Source organism: Marmota marmota, unplaced genomic scaffold (assembly GCF_001458135.2).
Source record: "Marmota marmota marmota unplaced genomic scaffold, marMar, whole genome shotgun sequence".
Lineage (NCBI taxonomy): Eukaryota > Metazoa > Chordata > Mammalia > Rodentia > Sciuridae > Marmota > Marmota marmota.
Window position 1 is genome coordinate 5,294,735 of NW_026000137.1, and position 24,329 is coordinate 5,319,063.

General features: G+C 32.4%; 1 protein-coding gene across 3 annotated transcripts in view; it reads left to right on the forward strand.

Moving 5' to 3' along the window:
• Slc25a40 (solute carrier family 25 member 40) overlaps positions 1 to 19,122 on the forward strand; it is a 50,475-nt gene extending 31,353 nt beyond the window's left edge. The window contains exons 6-12 of one of the 3 annotated variants that reach the window (XM_015502345.2): positions 2,944 to 3,011; positions 5,630 to 5,754; positions 6,438 to 6,611; positions 8,852 to 8,961; positions 11,085 to 11,166; positions 16,460 to 16,540; positions 17,081 to 19,122. In XM_015502345.2, the coding sequence (XP_015357831.1) occupies positions 2,944 to 3,011; positions 5,630 to 5,754; positions 6,438 to 6,611; positions 8,852 to 8,961; positions 11,085 to 11,166; positions 16,460 to 16,540; positions 17,081 to 17,193 (753 nt within the window). In that variant the 3' untranslated portion in view covers positions 17,194 to 19,122. The remainder of the gene's footprint in view (positions 1 to 2,943; positions 3,012 to 5,629; positions 5,755 to 6,437; positions 6,612 to 8,851; positions 8,962 to 11,084; positions 11,167 to 16,459; positions 16,541 to 17,080) is intronic. The other 2 variants (XM_015502346.2, XM_048785450.1) reach the window with 2 other exon arrangements.
• Positions 19,123 to 24,329: the final 5,207 nt, after the last annotated feature.

Here is a 24,329-nt window from a genome sequence, read left to right on the forward strand (position 1 = left end):
ACTTTTATTACATTTTTTTTTTGTGTGTGGGGGGTGGTACCAGGGATTGAACTCAGGGGCACTCAATCACTGAGCAACATCCCTAGCCCTATTTTTTGTAATTTATTAGAGATAGGATCTCACTGAGTTGCTTAGCACCTCACTTAATTGCTGAGGCTGGCTTTGAACACATGATCCTCTGTCTCTGCCTCCCAAGCTGCTGGGATTACAGGCATGTGCAACCACATATGGCCTAAACATTCTATTTTAAACTGATTTTTTCTTTTTAAAAAATTTGTTCTAATTAGTTATACATGACAATAGAGTTCATTTTGGCACATTATACATAAATGGAGTATAATTTCTCATTCTTCTGGTTGTACATGATGTAGAGAATCACACTGGTCATGTATTCATATATGCACACAGGGTAATAATGTCCAATTCATTCTACTTTCCTACCCCCATACCCGCTTCCTTCACTTTCCTCTGTCTAGTGCATAGTACCTCTATTCTTCCCTAGCACTGCCTCCTTATTGTGAATTAGTATATTCATATCAGAAAAAATATTTGGTCTTTGGTTCTTTAGGATTGACTTATTTTGCTTAGCATGATAGTCTTCAGCTCCATCCATTTACCAGCAAATACCATAATTTCATTCTTCTTTAAGGCTGAGTAATATTTCATTGTGTATATATACCACATTTTATTAACCCATTCATCTGTTGAAGGGCACCTATGTTGGTTCCATAGTTTAGCTATTATGAATTGAGCTGCTGTAAACATTGATGTGCCTGTGTCACAATAGTACACTGATTTTTAAGTTCTTTAGATATAAACTGAGGAGTGGGATAACTGGGTCAAATGATGGTTCCATTCCAAATTTTCTGAGGAATCTCCATACTGCTTTCCAGAGTGGTTGCACCAATTTGCAGTCCCACCAGCAAGTATGAGTGTACCTTTTTCCCCACATCATTGCCAACATTTATTGTTGCTTGTATTCTTGATGATTGCCATTCTGACTGGAGTGAGATGAAATGTCAGCATAGTTTTAATTTCATTTCTCTAATTGCTAGAGATGTTGAACATTTTTTTCACCTATTTGTTGATCGATTGTATTTCTTCTGTGAAGTATCTGTTCAGTTCTTTTGCCCATTATTGATTGGGTTATTTGTTTTTTGGTGTTAAGTTCTTTGAGTTCTTTATAAATCCTGGAGATTAAGGCTCTATCTGAGGTGCAAGTGGTAAATATTTTCTCCCATTCTGTAGGCTCTCTCTTCATATTCTTGATTGTTTCCTTTGCTATAAAGAAGCTTTTTAGTTTGATTCTATTCCATTTATTGATTCTTGATTTTACTTCTTGTGTTTTAGGAGTCTTGTTAAGGAAGTCAGTTCCTAAGCCAACATGACAGAGATTTGGGCCTACTTTTTCTTCTATTAGGTGCAGGGTCTCTGTTCTAATGCCTAAGTCCTTGATCTTCTTTGTTAACTGACTGACACTGCTTCCACAAAAGGAAGATACCACCTTGTTAATGCTGGGTCAAGCTACAAGTCCCAGTTTCCTGCTCAGTCTCCATTGGCACACAGTTTTGAGAGAAGATCTCTTTACTATTAGGCAAGGATAAGGATTTTGGCTCCCCATGTAGTTTCCACTAATTCTGTGGTGGACTCGTCTCATTACTGCTGGGTGATGGTGAAAGTCCTGACTCTCCACTACTCTTCCACTGACTCCACCCTAGTGAGAGTGGGGGAACTTATAATTGATCTGGTGGGGCAAAGTTTCAGCTCCCTATTGACCTATGACACCACACAAATAATGGTGTTACAGTGCCTCATTGCAGCCTTCACAGGGATAGAATAGGCTACCTATCGGCCTTTGGTGGTATGGGTAGGTGGTGCCACAGGTTTTTCTGTGGTGTTTGGTTAGAATGGAGTGGCTTCTGTCTAAAGTTTTCTATTTTCCTGAGCTTCCCCTTTCCTGGGAAAATATGCAGTCCTTTGTGACTAGCTATTTTTTTTTCCTCACCACAGTATTTTAAGTCTTGTAAATGTTATGGCATGTATGAGTATTTACTTTTTATTCCTAAATAACATTATTGTTTGAATATGCCATATTTTATTTTTCTGTTCATCAGTTGCTAGACATTTGGTTCCCACTTTGGAGAATGAATCATTACTTTCTGAATATTCAATTTTTTGTATGAACATGTGTTTTAATTTCTCTTGAATATATACTTAGAGTTGGTATTGTTGGTTTATATGGTACCTCTACACTTAATCTTTTGACACTATGCCAGACCTTTTCTAAAGTAGCTTCATTATTTTATTTTCCCATCAGAATATATGATGGTTCCAATCTTATTGTGGTTTTGCTTTGCATTTCATAATGATCAATGTTCTTCAACATTTTTTTTCATACAATTATTAGCTGTTTGTGTATCTTCTTTGGAGATATGTGTGTTTTAATCCTTTGCCAATGTTTAATTTTTATTATTAAGTTTTAAGAGTTTGTCTGTTAACAGCAGACTTCCTTCAGCTTCTAACTACTTAGAGCTCCTCTCCAGAGTCTTCAAAAAGTGGGCTTTAATAATACTTTTTCAGATTTCATACTTGGTGAAGAGGGTTTATCTTACCAATTCTCTGCCATCGTTACTCTACTTATTTTCTTATAATAATGTTTCCAAACCTTTGTTTCTAAGCCCTAAGTAGAAAAATCCAGATCTGAGTAATATAGATTTTATTTTGTAAGAACTGTTATCCAGAAATTCTTCACTATCCTTGCATTTGTGTACTTGCATTGAAATTCTATTTTTTAAAAGAATGGACAGCTATAAATCCATGGAGCTCATATTTGAGAAATAAATGCTTGAAAGAATCAAATTACCAATAAATTATCACTATACATTTCTATGTATCAGGTTTAGGGATATATTTTGACTAATTTTTTTTCTATTTTAATTTTAGGATGCCTTTTTTAAAATCATTAGAAATGAAGGCATTAAATCCCTGTGGAGCGGCCTTCCTCCTACTCTGTAAGTTGAAATTTAATATTTTTTTCTGATGGTTATTTAATCTTACAATTTCCATGGTTAAACAAAGTCTTGTATTTTTAATATTAGAACTCTGTGTTAGTTAACTTTTTATTTCTGTGACAAAATATCTGAGAAAAACAGTTTAAAGGAGGAAAGATTTATTTGGGCACACCATTTCAGAGGTTTCAGTCTATGGTTGGTTAGTTCTGTGGCTTTGGACCTGAGACAAGGCAGAGCACTACAGCAGAAGGGCATGGTGGAAGACACTTGTTCCCCTCATGACAGCCAGGAAGCATAGAGAGAGAAAGAGAGGAATGGTTCAGGGACAAAATGTAAAAGGCATGCTGCCATTGAGTTAACTTTAAAAAAGTTTGTGTCACATCCCAATAGCACTGTCATCTGGGAATCAGTCCTTCTACAGATGAGCCTTTGGTGGACATTTCAGATCCAAACTATAATAAATTTAATTTTCTGAAGCATTGTTCTTTGAGTCTCACAACTATCCACACATTTGATGATGTGCTGGAAGGGCTCACAGGACCTAAGGGAGAGTTACACTTATGAATATGGTTTATTACAGCTAAAGGATACAAGCAGAATTGGTAAGAGGGAAAAAAACAAGTTGTACAGAACACATTTTTCTTCCAGTAACTCACTGAAGTGTGTAAAGTGTTTCTGCCTTGGGAAACTCGGATTTCACAGTGTACAGCATTAACTGGTTGTTGGTCATGTAGGTACATTCTGTCTTTGTGACCAGTTATGATTAGCTAAACTTCAGATCCCCAGAGGGAAAATAGATGTTTCACATATGTTACATTGTTTGCACAAATCCACTTGGATTAGTTGGTTTAGAGCTTTAGACATCTAGAAAGTATTATCATACTGAATATTCCAGTGGCTAAATTCCCATGAGTTAGTCAAAGCTCAGCATGCAAACAGGACCTCTTAAAGATAATTATAGAAGATTCAAGCAACCAGACCTGCTGTGTTAGCATAATTTTTTTCTTTATGTTCAGAAATAATTTAGGCTAGGTACAATGGCACATGCTTTTAATCCCAGCCATTCATAAGGTTGAGGCAAGAAGATCACAAGTTTGAGTCTACCCTTGACAATTTAGCAAGACCCTGTCTCAAAATAAAAAATCAAAGGGGCTAGGAATGTCACTCATAGTAAAGTATCTCTGGGTTCAATTCCCAGAACCAGAGGGAAAAAAATAATTTAGTGTTTATTTGATTTTATTTTACCAAAACTGTGAGGTATACTGTATTATGTGTATATTTCCTCCAGGTAATTCTACTTACTAGCAATTATATGAATATGATAAACTAGTAGATCTGAATGTAAAAATTCCAAAATAAAATACCTTGGCTTTCTCTGCCTCATTTATTTCTAAAAATTTCTATCCTTTGTATAGAATCAATTTTGAGGCATTTATTTTAATGCCTAAGATTATAAAGTTAGTGGTAGATCTAAGAGCACTATTTCAGTCCTACTCCAAATTCTTAGCTTCAAACTTCACCATAGAATATTAAAGCATTCCTCCAGGCGTGGTGGCACATACCTGTAACTCCAGAAACTCAGGAGTCTGAGGCAAGAGGATTGCAAGTTCCAGGCCAGCCCCAGCAAATTAGTGAGACCCTAAACAACTTAGTGAGTGACAACCTGAATCAAAAAAAAAAAAAAAGAAAGAAAGAAAGAAAGGGCAGGGGATATGGCTTGGGGTAAAGTGCGTCTGGGTTTAATCTCCAGTATGAGGGGTGGGGTTAGGGGGGAATGGTTATTAAAGCATTCCAAACTAGGTCTGTTAAACCATAAACATAAAGCATAGACTGGTTTCTTATTGCATTAATATTTCTGACATGACAATGCACACAACATTGTATGTGAATTTAATAATTCCCTTTTTATATTTTCATTTAGAAGAATGGGTCATTAGAATTTCCTCAAAACATTAATTCTGGTAATGTTAATTGTAGTTTATTTCTTGTTGTAAGCAGGAGTGATATATTTCCATAGTTCAAAAATATCTTACTGTTGTTCAACAACATCTTATTGCAGTGATTCTCATATTAAGGTAAATGTTAATTGGGAAATCATATCTGGGAGACCAGAAACAGATCAAAAAAGTTGAGGAAAAGGACAAGTGTTCTAATTTTATTTCCCTATTTTTGACCTGAGGTAATATAATTTATATTATCTGAGTTTGGTAACATAGCACTTACTTAATGCTACATATTATAATTTATCTTACATAGCATTTATTTGATGCCATAGTATTGGAACTTCACAACTAGAGGAGGGCAGATACCAATCTTATAACTTTTTATTGCTAAATTAAATGCTAATAATTTTGTACATAAAAGAAAAATTTATCTCATGGGCTGATTTGTTGTTTTTTAGCTTATCCAAAATAAAAGATTTTGGGTTGGGGATTTAGCTTAGTTGGTAAAGTGTTTGCCTCATATGCACAAGGGCATGGGCTCAATCCCCAACACCACAAAAACAAAACAAAACAAAAAAGAAAAAAAATTTTTTAGCTTATAGTAATATTTGAATTTAATTCAATAGTATGTTTGAGACCTTTTGATAATTTTGAAAAAAATTTTGTTTCTATCAGAGTGATGGCAGTTCCTGCCACAGTTATTTATTTCACCTGCTATGATCAATTAAGTGCTTTTCTGAGATCTAAATTAGGAGAAAATGAAACCCGAATACCAATTGTTGCTGGAATTGTGGCCAGATGTAAGTAATGAACTTTTATATTCTTTTTGACTTCTGTTTAGACCATCCATTTAAATTTGGTATCCACAGAGAATTTGTACAATGTAGAAAGAATATCAGTATATTTTGCATTCCAGTTTGTACTAATTTGTTAATATCTTTATTCCAAAAGTAACATGGCATAATGATTGCCCTCAGAATGAGATGGAATTAGCCCATCTTGGTAGAATCTTGGACAGTTTTTAGAGTGCCATCAGAATTGATTCTTACTCCCTTAAACTTCAAAGATGTTATCTGGGTCCATGTATGTTTCTGGCCAAAGTCTTGAACCATTTTCTTCATAACCTTAGGTTCAGAGTTTAGTCAGAAGGAAATATGCTTCTATGCAGAAGAACATTTATATCTGTGAAACAGAAGTGAGGTTTATTGGGGGCACTAATTGGAATTAGTTATTGTAATAGTTCTAGTTGACATTTCTGGGACTAATCTTGAAAGAGTTGAAACCAGAAAAAGGTATATGAAAAATATACTTTTTTGTTTCATCAAGGGAGAAAATCTGTGCCAATGTTTTGACATCAGTAGGTATTTTAATGTTTGCAGACATTTCAGAATAAAATGTTAAAATATATGAAATATTTTTACATGTGTGTTTGCTTAGTACATGGCTTTATTTTTGTTTTCTTTTATTTGATTGGTTCTATTAGTTGGTGCAGTAACTGTGATAAGTCCATTAGAACTGATTAGAACCAAGATGCAGTCTAAGAAGTTTTCTTATGAGGAACTGCATCGATTTGTCAGCAAGAAAGTAGCTGAAGATGGTTGGATTTCACTTTGGAAGGGCTGGGTTCCCACTATCCTTAGAGATGTACCTTTCTCAGGTAGGATATGTCTTCTTACTAGTAGCTTATAAATTTCACATAACCTTGTCCTTATTCCTATATTACTTTTACTAAGGTTTAAATCCGTTATGATTAAAGGTAAGCTATTTTCTGTAGTGACCACAAATTCCAGGTTCATTGTTGGGCTTTCAGATCTTCATAAGCCTTTATTGAATGAAGTTTCTAATTCAAACCTGGTTTTCTTTTCTCCTTGTGTTTAATTTTCTTTTAAACATTAATTAGTAGGTATTCATATTCAGAGAATAAAAACTACCTTTAACTTTATTCTAAATAAGTGATAATTAGTAAGGTTAGTAAACTTTTCAAATCAAAATATCATAAAATCCATTTATGACCCTTTAAAATACATGAATTCCTTCCTACTTTTTTAAATTATATAAACATCTCCCCATTGAGTATCCTATAAAGGATTATTATAAATCAAATAATCAGATAGGTGGTTGTGTTCAGTCATCCTGTTTAAAAACATGAAATAGATAACTAATCATTGATTCCTATGTCACTTATGTTTTCTTTACTATTTATTTATTTACTATTGTTTGTTTGGTACTGGAGATTCAACCTGGGATTGTTCTACCTCTGAGCTACATCTCCAGCCCTTTTTATTTTGAGACAGGGTCTCCCTAAGTTGCCCAGGCTGTGTTTAAACTTGGTGATACTCCTGTCTCAACCTCCTAGGTAGCTGGGATTATAAGTGCGTGCCACCACACTCAGTTCCACATATACATTTCTAATTTTACTAGGTAATGGTAGATTCCTTTTTTTTAAATTTTTTTGTTTTTTTTAGTTATACAAACAGTAGAATGTATATTCACCTATTATACATACATGGAGTATAACTTCCCATTCTTTTGGTTGTACATGATATGGAGTTACACTGGTTGTGTGTTCATATATGAATATAGGAAAGTAATGTCTGATCATTCTTCTTTCAATAGTGGATTCTTTTCTAAATTGATTGAATGGATTTATACAGCTAACAGCACTGCATGAAACTTCCATCTGCTTTATACCTTTGCCAGCTCTTTTATTGTCACAGTTCTTTCATGGTATTTATCTAGCTATTTAAAGTAGCACCTCACTTTAATTTACAATTCTCTTTTAATAAGGCTGGGCACTATTTCACTAGCTATCCAGTTATTCAGAATCAATTTGGGGGTATAGACCAAATAGATATTCATTTTCACACATACCCCCATCTGGATTGTTTATTGTCTCAGCATCATTTATGGAATAATTACAGTTCCTGTAGGTATCTGCATTGTCACCTGTGTCATATCAAATTTTCATGTATATGCATGCATGTGTTTCACTGGTTAATTTGTCTACATCTGTGCCAATAGATTCTGTCAAAATTACTAATCTAAATGACAAGTTCTTTGTAAAAATTCTTGATGTCACCTCATTTTTCTTTTCTAGGAATGTCCATATTTGTTTGTTAATAATAAAACTTCTTTAAAGTATTTCAGTAGAGATTTTAATTTTTCTCATAAAGGTTACATATTACTGTAATCATTATAACTATTCTTCCTACAGGAAGGTTGCCTTTCCCACCCCTTCAAAAATAATAGAATGTTGCATAGCAAACTTTTTTGAGTAGTAGTGATAATAAGCATCCCTATCATTTTTCTTATTTTAAAGGAAATAGTTCTGTTGTTTCCAATAATTATTTTTGCTACAGGTTTGATGCATACCATTTATCAAGTTAAACGAATTCCCTTTTACCTATAGAATCCTAAGAAATTTTTTTGTTCACTTTACATGGAAGTGTTAAATTTTTTTGAATGCTTTTTTTGGTTACTATTTTATGCCACTGTTTTGTTGATGTGGTAGATAACACTGTTATAGTAACTGCCTCAGCATAGCATTTCTGGGATAATCCAATCTAGCTTCATTATGCTCTTTTTTTAGGATTTTTACACCTATATTTGTCAATAGATGGGCATTTACTTTTTTTTTCCCTCCTACTTACTCTTGTCAGGTTTTGGAATTATAGTCCTACTTTACTGATAAACAGGATGGTTTTTTGTTTAAAGAATGCTAGAAAATTACTAAAAATTTTAATCCCTGCCCTTTTAAATCCCACCCAGTCTAACAGAAAGCAAGATGTGTGTCACTGTCAGAATTTCTCTTTTCCTTTCATTTATAACTTCATAACTCTTCTTTAAGTCGACATTTTATTTCTAAATGTGTGCTCATTTCATTCTCTATTTTTATAGCAATATACTGGTATAACTATGAAATTTTAAAGAAGTGGTTGTGTGAGAAATCTGGTTTATATGAACCCACATTTATGATCAACTTTACTTCAGGGGCATTGTCTGGTTCTGTAAGTTTATCCTTTTGTTGTTAATACTCCAGCAAAATGGTAGTTATTATTTTAAACAGAGTAAAGTATTGGATAGTATTTAATGAATATTGAGATAGTGCTTTTTGTACTGTTTTAAATTCTGTGTAAGTACTTATTATCCTATTTAAGGAAATAAATTATTGACCATTAAAATAGTTTTTAAATGTACTTTGTATTTATGTTTTTATTATATTAATGTGCATTATCATATTTTCTGAGAAATCTTTAGATTTGTTGGATCATTATAGTTATGATCATGATAATACTTGGAATAGTGCTTTATTATTTGCAGAATATTTTATAATACACTAGGTTAATAAATACTAGTAGATATGATTAATATTTCATAGAATCTCATTCCATATATATCTTTGAACTAAACAGAAGCAGTTCCATACCTTGTTGCTATTTTCTGTTTCTTAGGAAACATTGGCTTATAAGAATTTCAAGAAAAATTATAACCAGCAGGGAAAATCTTAAATTTAAGACCATTTTTTGAGTGAGAAGGTTGCCTTTCCCACCCCTTCAAAAATAATAGAAAGTTGCATAGCAAACTTTTTTTAGGTAGATTTATGTCACCCTGACTTTGGCAATGAAGAGTTTTCTATATCCACATACTTCCACAATTAATTTGTGATTGTTTAAAGCATGACACTGACATATTGGAACCACATAAAAACAGAACTAAAGGTCCAGAGTGAAGTGATAGAAACCTGACAGAAAGTACTGGAATAATATATCAGAAAACCTACAGAAGCTACAGCTATTGAGTTAAAAACTTAGACAAGAATATTATTTGGTCTAAAATCTGTCAAAGTAAGCCTAGTAAATTATAAGCCCTTGAGGCTAGAAACACAATTAGTATTGTTGAATAATAACTTCAGGATGTTGCACCAGCTTTACAGTAATATAAAGGGAAGTTCTCTATTTTATTATTTCCGCTTAACATAGAAAACTTATTTTTAAATTATGTTTTTTTTAATAGATGGACACAATACCTTTATTTTGTTTGTATATTGTTTTATGTGGTGCTGAGGATCGAACCCAGTCCCTCAAGCATGCTAGTCAAGCACTCTACCACTGAGCTACAGCCCCAGCCCTTAAATTATGTTTTAATGATCTAGAAAATGTCTTTTGGAAGTTTTCAAATAAAGACTTGTTTGTGTAACAGGAAAAGCATATGAAAGTGATAGTATCTAGGCTTTCTGTTATAAAACAAAGCAGTTTAAACTACATTACTTTAGAAAGTGTGTAAAAGATTGTAGCTACCTGTTGCTACTACATGGTAGGTTGTAGAGACAGAGAAACAATGACTGATTTAGTCTTACCCATGATCTTTAAAACTGATATCAAGAATTTAACAGATTGCTGGGGTTACATATAATTGAGTTTAATAAGCATGTTATGAGTACGTTACACAACTGTGAGTTGGTAAGCAAAATAAAGACCAGATTTTACTTTGTGTGGCTGTTCTATCAGATACAGTGAGAATATTCTTAAAGGAATTTAATTATTCTTTTTAAAAAACTCTCCCTTACCTACATTATGGAAATAATTGTAAAATTGAATCATTTTGAGAAAAATTTTTTAAAATGTGATTTTTGAACCATTGTAACAACTATTGATAAATATGATTAAAGCCCATTAAGAAAAGGTATATAGAACTAAATGTTTAAAGACCTTTTTCTAATTTATCTTTTTAAAATTTTATTTGCATTTAAAACACTTGTTGGAAAATTTTATATGTTTACTGGAAAATTTATGCTTTAATATTGTGTTATACCTTCATGTGAGGTAAAGAAGCAACAAAAATTGTGAGTTTTGGAGTCAGAGAGGTCTGATTGGAATTCTGACTCTGCCACTAGTAACTGTCTGATCTCAGGAAAGTAAGAGAACTTCCATGAAACTGTTTAGTTGAGTCTTGTGAGGAATATACAAGGTATATCTATTTTCTTTAATAAAAACTTTTTAAAAATGTTTTAAACTTAATTTTAGTGATGATTTTCATTAATTATTATCCTTGTTAATATGCTAATTAGAAGAATTTAAAATACTTTAGAAAAAGTAAAAGACTTAAGTTAATTAGTTTTACTTTCTGATAGTTTGCAGCTGTTGCAACCTTACCATTTGATGTGGTAAAAACCCAAAAGCAGACTCAACTTTGGATATATGAAAGTCAAAAAAGTAAGTTCAATTAAAACATTTTTAAAATGTCACGTTTTTCCTTCTAGGTTTTAGGTTAAGAATATCTAAAATAAAAGAAGGAAGATTTTTTTCTTATGTTTTATTCTTTAATAAAACTAATAAATATATACTAGAAAAAGACACTCTAAACCCAAGCAAAAAATTTAAGAAATCCCAGGTGTGGTGGTACATGCTTATAATCCCAGTGATGCCGAAGGATCACAAGTTTAAGACAACCTGGGCAACTTTGGGAGACCACATCTTAAAATTAAAAAATATAAAAAGGACTGGGAATGTGGCTCAGTGAGGAAGCACCCCTGGATCAAATCCCAGTAACACACACACACACACACACACACACACACACACATATTTAGGGTATAGTATGTGCCAGATTCTATAACTGTAACTGTTCTCTCATTTGAGTGCATTTTTATTTAATTTTTTAAGGTTAATATCTGGTTTCAACTTCTTAAACTTTGTCTAAATGCACCTATTTTTCAGAGTTAAGCTTCATTTTCTATGTGTATAGTCAATATTTTAAAATACAATTTAAACATTTTTAAATTTTTTCTTAATTTTTAATAAATGTAACATTAAACTATTATAAATATTCCAAACAACTTTTCTTTTTACTTTGTGGCACTGGGGATTGAAACTGGTGGTGCTCTACCATTGAGCTATATCCCCAGCCACTTTTTAAATTTTTATTTATTTATTTATTTGTTTGTTTGTTTGTTTGTTTCTTTGTTTGTTTGTTTTGGTACTAGGGATTAAACCCAGGGTTGCTTAACCACTGAGTCATATCTCCAGGCCTTTTTTATATTTTTATTAGAGGCAAAGTCTCACTGAGTTACTGCGGGCCTCAATAAGTTGCTGAGGCTAGCCTTGAATTTGTGATTCTCCTGCCTCAGCCTCCTGAGTCACTGGGATTACATGTCTGTGCTACTGTGCCTGGCTCAAAACAATATTTTAGAACAAAAAGAATCACTAAAAGTGGTTATGCATGGTGAACACACTTATTTTAACATGTTCAATCTTAGTAGTAACGAGTAATAGCAATGAGGGGATATTTTGTATGAATTGAATTATTTGGGAGGATATGAACAATCATATTGTGATGGTGTAAGTATAAATTTGGAACAACTGCCTTGGAAAACAGTCTGGTTTTGATGCCCCTTGAACAAACAGTTCCACCCTAGATGTGTGCCCTAGAGAAGCCTCTACGCATGTACAAAGATATTTAAAGGATAACAAAAGGTTAAAAACCACCTAAATGTCAAGACTATCTGTATGTGGTGATAATCTATACAATCCAACACTATACAGCAATTAAAATGAATAAAGTACTGCTATACTTACCAACCTAGATAATTTCAGAAGCATATTACAAGAGTAAATGCATGGTGTGATAGCATGGTGTGATACAAAGTTTAAAAGGGGCAAATAAAGATATACATTGTTTATCAAAATATTCAGATGTAAAAATTTAAACACTTGAGAAAGGTAATTTTTTAAAAAAGGAATTTCACCTCTGAGGAAAGAGGAACAATAAGATCTGGTAGTACTGTATTGGGAACTTAAGTTGTATCCAAAATACACAGTTGTTACAATTTAATAAGTTTGGTCAATAAATGAGCATTTATTATCTTCTATTCTTTAAATATTTAGTTAAAAACAGTGTTTCTTTACAAAGTAAGAGTTGCTTATTATTTGTAGTAATAACTATGAAACATAAAAAGTGTCAACTTGTATAAGGTTCTTGTTATAGACTTTATTTAGAAAGTTTAATTTTATTCATAATTTTTTTGTAATTAATTTAAAAATTATTATTCCTTTTGTTGGATTACTGTATTTATGATGCTTATACTATTTATATTGATAGTATAGCTTTTTTAATATTCATTTTTTAGTTATAGTTGGACACAATACCTTTTTTTTAATTTACTTACGTTTTCGTGGTGCTAAGGATCGAACCCAGGGCCTTGCACATGCGAGGCGAGCGCTCTACCGCTGACCCACAATCCCAACCCCAATAGTATAGCTTTGTAAATAAATCATAAGCCTCGTTTACCTTCATAGAGATTTTAATAACTGAAATTTTGAAATACTTATTCCTGTTTCATTAAGTGGCAAAATTTTCTTTATATATTCATCTGTTAATGCACACTTAGGCTGATTTGATAACATAGCTATTGAATTGTGTTACTATAAACATGGGTATGCATGTACATTGCCATAGTATGCTTCAGATTTTTTTGAATAAATACTGAGAAGTGGTATACCTGGGTTACATAGTGCTTCCATTTCCAGTCTTTTGAGGAACCTTCATACTGATTTCCATACTAATTTGAATTAGTGGTTGTACTAATTTCCAACCCCATTAACGGTGTTAAAGTCTTCCTTTTTCCCTGCATCCTCACCAGCATTCATTATTTGTACTATTAATGATTGCCATTTCTACTGGAGTGAGATGAACTGTCAGTGTAGTTTTGATTTACATTTTCATGATTGCTAAAGATGTTTAACATTTTTTTCATTTTTTTTTTTGGTCATTTGTTTTTATTCTTTTGAGAAATGTCTGTTTAGTTCATTTGTCCATTTATTTCTTGGGTTATTTTTTGTGTTGTTTCGGTGTAGATTTTTTTGAGTTCTTTGTATATTCTAGATATTAATCTTGTGTTGGAAAGTAGCTGGCAAAGATTTTCTCCCATTTTGTAGGCTCTCTCTTTATGCTCTTAACTTTTTCCCTTGCTGTATAGAAACTTTTTAACACCATACCATCTCATTTATTAATTCTTCATATTATTTCCTGTGTGCTCTGATTTTTATTATTTCTTTCTTTCTAATTTGGGGTTTGGTTTGTTCTTTCTTTGTTACATCCTTTATATAAATTGTTGTTTATTTGAAATCTTTGTCTTTTTCATGGTAGGCATTTATTGCTATAAAAATTCCCTCTTAATACTGCTTTTACTGTATTCAGTAAGTTTCTTTGTGTTCTGCTTACATTTTCATTTGTTTTCAACAAGTTTTTAAATTGCCCTTTTGATTTCTTCAGGAACCCATTTTTTTTTCATTCAAAAGTGTGTTGTTCATTTAGTCCGCATGTATTTGTATAATTTTAAAGTTTCTTTTATTATTGATTCCTAGTATAATTTCATTGTAGTCAGAAAAATACATAGGATGTGATTTCATTTTTAAAATTTGTTAAGATTTGTTTTGTGGTCTAATATGTGGTCTGTTCTAGAGGAAGTTCTATATGCTGATTGAAAAGAAAATGTATTCTACAGCTGTTGGATGAAATGTTTATAAATATCTGTTAAGTTCAATTAATCTATAGCATAGCCTAACTATTTATTTTTGGTCTGGATGATCTATCTGTTTATGAAAGTTGGGTGAAGTCTCCTACTCTTATTGTATTGGAACTTCTCCCTTTTGATCTTGTCCTGTAAAATTGGATACTCTGTTACTAATGCATATTTTTTTATAATTATTATATCTTGTTGAATTGATCTCTGGATCATCTTACAGCAGTGACCTTTGTCTCTTCAGATATTCTGTCTTAAATTCTATTTTGTCAGATATAAGTGTAGCTACTCCTGGTCACTTTTGAGTATTATTTGCTTGGAATATCTATTTTCTTCTTTTTGCTTTTTTTTTATTTATTAAGTGAGTTTCTTGATGGCAGCATATTATTGGGTCTTGTTTTTAGTGTGTGTGTGTGTGTGTTTCTATTTCTGAAGGATAACTTGGTAAAAAAATTTCCCTTTATATCCCCCAGGCTTGCTTAATAGTACTTTCCTTGCTTTTTTTTTCCATATATTTTTTGGTGCACTGTAGTGGTACATAATGATGGAAATTGTTGTTAGGTACTTGTACATATACACAATGTAACAATATAATTTGGCCAATATCATTTCCCAGCACTTGCCTTTACTCTTTTTTTCTTTCTTTCTTTCTTTTAAAAATAGTCTATTTATTTATTTATTTAGTTGTAGATGGACACAGTACCTTTATTTATTTTTATGTAGTGCTAAGGATCAAACCCAGTGCTTGACACATGCCAGGAAAGCACTCTCTCTCTCTTTTTTTTTATATTATCTTTTAGTTGTTGTTGGACACAATACCTTTATTTATTTATTTCTATGTGGTGCTGAGGATCGAACTCAGGGCCTCACATGTGCTAGGCGAGCACTCTGCTGCTGAGCCACACCGCAGCCCCTGGGCAAGCACTCTTAACCCTAAGCCACAACCCCAGCCCATCCTTTACTCTTTCTTAATGACTAAGAGTTGTACAGTTTATAATGCAGTTCTCAAAAACTAGAGAAGGCAATCAAGATCATTTGTCCGTCATCCACTTAGTCTCAAACCAAGACTTTGAAACCTTAAGCCTATCAGCATTCACACTGCTTACACGCTAATACACCTGCTCCTTAGACTTTTTTAAAAACCTCATTGCATTTAGTAATCTTCAGGCTCTAACCTGCTGCTTAGAATCACTGTGTAAAATGAAGGTAAGCAAAGTTTGTGTACAATATATCCACCATTCATAAGCTTTGTTTGAATTTCAGTGACATACACTTTTGCTAAGTTTTAAAAAATTAGTTTTTTCTTCAGTTTTCAGTGGTTGCAAATAACTGAATGGTACTGTTAGTTAAACATCTGCTCTTTGGAGGAAAGAGGACAGTTCTAATTTATTTCAAGACTAATATCTGCTTAGAAAGGTTATAATACAGCAGGATGCCACTAGGGAAAATGATCTATTTTCCTCAGAACTTCTTTTTAAGAAAAAAGAAGTTTTTTTGTTTGTTTGTTTGTTTTTTGTTGTTTTTTTTTTTTAAGAAAAAAAGTTTTTTAATTGTGGGAAATCAAATTGAAATGACAAATTATTTTCTGGAATTTTCTTTGGTATTAGATATCCCATGAAAAGTTTTTATACATTTCTTAAAAATCCCATATGCAACATTTTAAGACATGGGAAAAACTATAAAGAATAATACCATTAAGCTAAAGAAACAAACTTTTTCAATTCAAAAGAAGCTTTCTGTGTACCCCTCCTTTATTGCATCCAGTTCTATATACTTTAAGACTTAGAACCTTTTTCCTTTCCTTCTTAATGAATTCAAATATTAAAAATATGACTGAAATTAGCTCTTTAGGTGAACAGATCTGTTCTTCTTATATATGATATGCTCCCAAAGGCAATAAACACCATTGTATTTATATTATCAGTATGAGAAATTTAATTAAATTGTAATTTATGATAGCATTGTTTCTTTCTTTTAATATTTAGTTTCTATGCCTTCCCACATGTCAACCTGGTTTATAATGAAAAATATTGTTGCCAAAGATGGATTATCTGGATTATTTACAGGTAATAATATTGCTTTACTAAATCCTTGAACCAAATTATTGAGTTTCAGTCTGTTAAAGAATCACAGCAGCTTGAGAAACTGAGGCAGGAGCATTGCAAGTTCAAAGCCAGCCTCAATACAGCGGGGCCCCTGAGCAACTTAGAAGGACCCCATCTAAAAATAAAAAGCACCAAAGGGCTGGGGATATAGCTCAGTGGTTAAGCACCCCTGGGTTCAATCCCCAGTATCAAAAAAAATTAATAATAATAATAATAATAAAATTAACTTCAAGAAGGAAATTTCAGATAACATTCTATATTTTTAAAAAATTCTCCTAAATATCATTGCTGTAAGTTAAATGAAAGGTTAAACAGATTTACTAATTTCTGTATAACCTAGAATTGAAATGAAGAAGTTTGAAGTGAATGGTTTGACCAATTTATGATACAAAATTTGATATATCACTTCATTTATTTTGGTTATTATCAAAATGAAGTCAAATAAGTTATTTTTTTTTAAAAATAAGGTAAAATTTGTTCTTTTTCTTGTTCTCTTTTCAGGCCTGATTCCTCGCTTAATTAAAATTGCTCCTGCTTGTGCCATTATGATCAGTACATATGAATTTGGAAAGGCTTTTTTCCAGAAACAAAATATTCAAAGGCAACAATTCTAGTGATGCCATTTCAACTTGAAACAACAATAACCAAATAAGGTGGAGATTCTTGTGCAAGAACTTTTTTTCATGTTATTCTGTTACAATGATTTTATGTTTTTCTTTCCAATAATTTAAATGAATATTTCTATTGTACCTCTTAAGTCATAATCCCAATTTTAAAATAAAAATTGTCTTATTTTTGGAGATTTTTTAAAAGATAATTTAGAAATCACAACCACTTAGAATTATTATAAAGAAAACTGAAAATTATTCCATAATATCAAAAGCAGTTTCTGAGAATTTGATATACATACATTTCAGTGTAACTTAATCTTATTGTATGTCAGATACATCAGAATTGTTTTAGTTGTGTGCTAAATGATGTGTAGCATGGTAGGAAAAAAGTTCACCTTGTGCACATATAAATCATGTACATAGAAATTTTAGTAGATAATAGAAGGCAGTTGTTAAATAACATATTTGCCAGATATTACCTGTTAATTTCTTAAATCCAAATGCATTGTTTGGCACCCAAGTTACTCTGTTAGGGTCTTGTGTGAATTAGGATTTCTCTAATTAAAGGAATGACAATTTAATCTGTATGAATCATTTGTGTGATGTGGATCTTGCCACTTTGGATGATGAAAGACCTTATCTACTGTTTCTGTAAAAAGGGGAGTTTTTACTAATTGTAGGAAATGTTCATTTCACTCAAACTTGGGTTTTCAGTGGAAAACAGTATTGCATTTAGACTAATCTTAAGTAAGTAGTCTGGGCACATGAATAGCCTTTGGTTTTTATCCAATGAGTAATCCAAGTATCATTATTGATAGGAGTTCTTTAGTTCATCTCTATTGACTGTTTCTAACAAGATAGATATCATGACAGGTTGAGCTTCCCTAATCTGAAAATCCAAAATCTGCAGTGCTCTAAAAATCTGAAACTTTTTGAGTGTTGACATGACACCACAAGTGGAAAATTCTACATCTGACTTCATGTGATACATTGTGTACAAAATGCAGGGACACTAAAATATTGTACAAAATTATCTCCAGGCTATGTATATAAGGTACACATGAAACCTAAATAATTTTATAGTTAGACTGGGTTTCTGCCCTATAAAATCTCATTATGTATATGTAAATATCCCAAAATCCAAAAAGAAAAAAATCAGAAATCCATTATACTTCTGTTTCTAAGCATTTTGGATAAGGGATACTCAACCTATACTATAATAAATGTCATAAAGTATTTTTTTTAAAAAGTCCCTCGATTTTATACTATCTCACATTTATCACAAGACTAAATGAGCTTTTCATTCAAGAAATTGTACATGATTAATTTAGTTTATAACTGTATGTAGGAATGATATAGAAAAATGATATGATTGGGCTGGGAATGCAGCTCAGTGGTAGAGTGCTTGCCTAGTATGCAGGAGACCCTGGGTTTAATACCCAGCATAGGGTGGTAGAAGGATATACTAGCAGGACAAGAAATTATATTTTTAAAAATATATTTTTAACTTTCCCAGGATCTATATCCTATAAGAAAAAGCACTTTATTACATTGTTTTATGAAAATGAGAAGCATTTTTCCCCTGAAAGTAATGTATTTTGGTGACAGATCTTTTCTCTTGTTGGTAGGGGAAATAATATATTTTGTATTATAGTAGAAAAGCATTTAAATGTTTCACCAGAAATAAACTATGTAGGGTTTAATGGAACCTTTTTTTATTTTTTTAATCCTATGTTGACTTACCGTAAACTTGATATAAACATAAATACTCAAGACTTTGTTATATTTTGTTATTTTATGCGTACTTAAAATTATCATTGTGCTTCTAGCTAAGTGGTTTTAATATACAATCATTATGTAATTCTATTATATATAAATGAAAGTTTATTTTGAACACTGCTATTTAAAATTATTAAATTTAAATTTACTTTGGTTTTGCTATGTTTCTTTTTAATAATTTATTAGTAGAAGAAGGCAGGAAACTTAGTACTGTGTCTCAAAAAAAAAACCAGTCACATATTTCAAGTTAATAGCACCTGTGAAAACAAGAAAGGTTTCAATCTTCCCTTCCCCCAGGACTGCATTTGAGGAAAATTCTTATTAATAAAATAAATAAATTGCCTAGTAGTTTTTCTAACACATATTACATGTAGTGTGTCTGGATAAAAAGGCTAAACTGAATCGTTAGGCTTAAGTGGTAAAGAAACAATATTTTTAAAATATATTAGCATCCAAAATGAGTTTATTAGAAGTTGCTTCAGCATTCTGCCTTAATACAACCACATTTTTGTGCTGAAAGAGTACCTAAATAAATTGAATTCAGGGAATAGCTAAAATGTTAAATTTTGAATTGTTTCCTAAAGTTCTTATAAAATAATGAAACTATTATTTTTTTTTTTAAACCATCAACAAGAACTTTATTTTTAGTGAATTTCTTTCACATTTAGTTTAATATCCTTTATGATAATGAAACTATTATTGGCATTGATGAATATCCTCAAATTTCACATCACATCAGTAGACATATTTAATTCTCAGCAATATGGGCTTCTCAGGCTTTTCAATACATATGTTACAGGAATTGAAATATTTGTTAATGTGGTCTTCAGTAGTGTTCTAGGTAATGTGATGTTTATAAAGGAAACAATTTTCATTCCATTACTATTGTTAAATTTTGTAACATATATTTAAGTACTTAAATGTAAGAATTTTAAGAGGAAATGTCTTGAATATTCAAGTATTGCAACTTTTAACATAATACATATTGGATTTAAAACAAAACAAAACAAAACATGGGAGTAGTTAGGCATGGTGGCACACACCTATAATCCCAGCTACTCAGGAGCCTGAGGCAGGGGGAATCACATATTCAAGGCCAGACTGGGCAACTTAGTGAAACCTTGTCTCAAAATTAAGAGAGCTGGAGATGTAGCTCAATGGTAGAGCACTTGCCTAGCCTGTATGAAATCATGGGTTCAATCTTCAGTACCTCCCAACAAAATAATAATAATAATAATAATAATAATAATGAACGAAAAGAAAAAAATTAGGTATGCATATGACTCCTTTACATTTTTCCCTACCTTTTTTTTTTCTAGAGCACAAATTTTAGGGATATGGTTGAATTTATCACTAACACTCTTAAAATTTCTTCCTAAATGAAGTTTTTAAATAAAAGGTAACTTTATTTTTTAATATATCATCTTTTACTGAGATCTTTTATGTTGTAAGCAGTATAAAAATCACTGAAGGAGACATTTTGGAAATTGTCACTGGTTGCAGGAGGTTTCACAATTATGATAGAAGTATCCAAAGGGGATTATGGGAAATCTGAAGAGCTCTTCACTCATCCTAGAGGCAGAGAAGTGGTCAGGAAATCTAAGAGTAGGACTGACAAGCAATCCAATTAGACATTCAAGAACGTGAGAATCTCAGTGAGACAATGGAATTTAGTTCATGTGACTTGAGAAAAGTAAATGCATGAGAATGTTGGTTGGAGATCAGATTGGAAATGTCATTAGAGCTTTTGTAAGTCAAAGGATGAACAAGGCCATGAGAAACCAGGGAAGACTTTTTGGCCACGGTATAACAGTTGGAGTTGGGAAAGATAACTGGATTTACAATGAAGGACCTACTTAAAAACATTTTAAAAGTTTGGGCTAGGCATAGTGGCACATGCCTATAATCCCAAAGACTCTGGAGGCTGAGGCAAGAGAACTGTGTTTGAGGCTAGCCTGGGCAACTTAATGAGATTGTATTTCAAAATAAAACTTAAAAAATAAAAGGACTGGAGATATAGTTTAGATGTAGAATATTTGCCTAATATATGTGAAGCCCTGGGGTGGGAGGTTGTAAATTTAAGATACATACATAACCACTTGAAAACTTGCATGTAAAATAAAAATGACTTACATAAAAACTGACTTAGTTTGCTTCTTAAGTTTCTGGCAACCATAATTAATACTAGCCTGCATTTGGCATTTACCTTTTTAGAATTTATAAATTTTTGTTAGAATCAAAATGGAGTAGTGTTGAACCCTGATGCAAAGAAAAGACCACCAACTCTAATTTTAAATCAAATTAAAGCAAGCTTGTATTTGTGTACACAGAGTTGATCAGCGGCTGTCTCTCCTAACACGGGCTAGAGACCAGCATCCCCAGCTCTCCAAGAACAAGGTTTTATAGCATAAAAAGTTGCAAAGGCAGGTGTCTTGAGAACTTACAGATAACAGGATTTTGAGAAGCATAACACAAAGGTAGATAGTAAATTAATGATCTATATGGCTTAACATTTAAGGTAGGAAATAAATTTATATCCCAACATCAGAATTTATGAGGTGCCAATGAGGTTTCAGAGAGGATTGCTATCTGATCAGAGGGAGCCAGGATTTGTGAGGCTCCACTAAGGTTTTAGAGAGGATTGTTATCTGATCAGGGAAAACCAGGCATGGGTGAGTTCAAGACACGGGCAGGCATTCCAAGCAAGTTTAGAAATCACAGTAATTTATAGTAAAACAGAAATTAACTTTTCATGACTTTGAGATGAGATGGTTCCCAATCTTAAAATGGAATTAGGCTGGGTTCATCAGTAGTTTGTATCAACACCAACCAATTAAAAAAAAAAAAAAAAAGCTGGGCAGTTTTGAAAAAAGGATTCATACACACACACTTGATAACTATCACAAGTCTGCCAGAACTACAATCTACACAAAAAAATAGTTACACTCTACCCAGCAACTTTCTTTTCCTTGACTTTGGTCTGGTGCCATCCTTGTTATTAATTCTTATAGCCAAGCATTATTGTTTCAAAATATTTTATGTAATCTTCCTCTCTATAAACCTTTTTTTCCTAGGAAGAATTGAAAGCTTTTCTAAGAGTTGGAAAAAACAAGAATACCTACTTTCACAATCATATAAAAAACAAGGGGTGAATTAGATCAAAGTTAAATTGTCACAAGTTCACATGACCTTATATATAGAAAACCCCAACTCTCAACCAAACACAAAACTATTAGAATTCAGCAAGTTGCAGCATACAAAATCAACACAGAAAAACAAGTAGCATTCCTATATGCCAAAAGTGAATTATCTGAAATAGAAATCAACAGCACAGTAACACAGAACCATTTATACACACACAAATATTTAGGAATAAATATAGCCAAAGAGGTGAAAGATCTCTACAACAAAACTTACAAAATGTTGAAGAAATAAATTGAAGAAGACACAAAAGAGTGGAAAGACATTCATTTCATGGATTGGGAAAATTAATACTGTTATAATGTCTATACTACCCAAAGCAGATTCAATGCAATCACTATCAAAATACCAATGATATTCTTTACAGAACTAGGAAAAACAATTCTAAAATTTATATGGAAACACACACACACACACACACACACAGCCAAAGTAAAAGGAACAAAGCAGGAGACATCGTACTACCAGACTTCAAAATATACTACAAGCTATAGTAATCAAAATAACATGGTATTTGTATAAGAATTGACATAGACCAATGGAACAGAATGGAAAGCCTAAAAATTAACCCACACAGTGCTAAGTTCACATATTGGAGAATAAAAGGGGTTAGGAAAATTGGATATCCACATGCAGAATACTGAAACTATGGCTGGGGATATAGCTCAATGGTAAAGCACTTGCCTAAAGGGCCTGGGTTCACACTCGAACTCTGCAAAAATTAACCAAAAGCAAACTTAACCCCCATTTTATCTTACTAGTTCAAAAAATCAACTCAAAATGGAATAAAGACTTAACTCCAGAACCTGAACTATGAAACTATTAGAAGAAAACATGGGGAAACTCTTCAGGAAACTGGAATAGGCAAGGATTTTTTGGACAAGACCCCTAAAGCACAGAAAACAAAAGCAAAAATGGACAAATATGATTACATTAGATGAGAAAAACTTCCATGCACAAAGGATTACAACAGAATAAAGAGACAACCTACAGAATTGGAGAAACTATTTCTAAACTATATATCTGACAAGGATTTAAGTCCAGAATATATAAGGAACTCCAGAAACTTAATAGAAAAAAAAGATTAAAAAATGGGCAATATATCCAAATAGACATTTTTAAAAATTTCTTTAGTTGTAGATAGACACACAATATTTTTATTTCATGTGGTGCTGAGGATTGAACTCAGTGCCTCACTCATGTGAGGCAAGCACTTTACCACTGAGCTACAGCCCCAGCCCTAAATAGACACTCTTTTTTTAAAAGAAAAAAAAAAATATTTTTTAGTTGTAGGTGGACACAATTCCTTTATTTTAGTTTTTATGTGGTGCTGAGGATGGAATTCAGTGCTTCACATGTGCTAGGCGAGCGCTCTACCACTGAGCCACAACCCCAGCCCCAATAGACATTCTTAATAGAAGACCTACAAATGTTCAATGGGTACATGAAAAAATATTCAGCATCAGTAAATTACCAGGGAAATGAAAATCAAAACCACAATGAGAAATCACCCCAGCAAGAATGGCATTTATCAAAAAGACTAACAAGCACTGATGAAAATCTGGAGAAAATGTCCCCTTGCAAACTGTTGGGGGAATGTCAGTATGGCCATTATGAAAAACAGTATGGAGTTTCCTCAAAAATTAAAAACAGATCTACCATAGGACCTAGCAACTTCACTTCTGGGTTTATATCCAAAGGAAATGAAATCAGGCATCTACTGAGGATTGGGGATATAGCTCGGTTGGAAAGTTATAACTGCAGTACTGCGGAAGGAACCCAGGCTCTTTAGAGAGAGAACTGCACTCCCACATCCACTGAAGCACTCTTCACAACAGCCACAAAGTGGAAACAATATATGCCGTCCATCAACTGATAAATGGGTAAAGAAAATATATACACTGGAATACTATTTAGTCATAAAAAGAATGGAATCCTATCTATCATTGTGTCAACAAGGATGAAAACAGAGATCATTATCTTAGGCAAAACAAGTCAGTAATGAAACAAGAAGTACCACTTGATCTCCCTTAAGTAAAATCAAAGGAAGTTGATCTCATGGAAATTGAGATATAATGGTGGTTACCAGAGGCCAGAGAGAGTAGGTAACAGGAGGGTGGGGGAAGATTGATCAATGTGTGTTGAGTTATAGTTAGGAG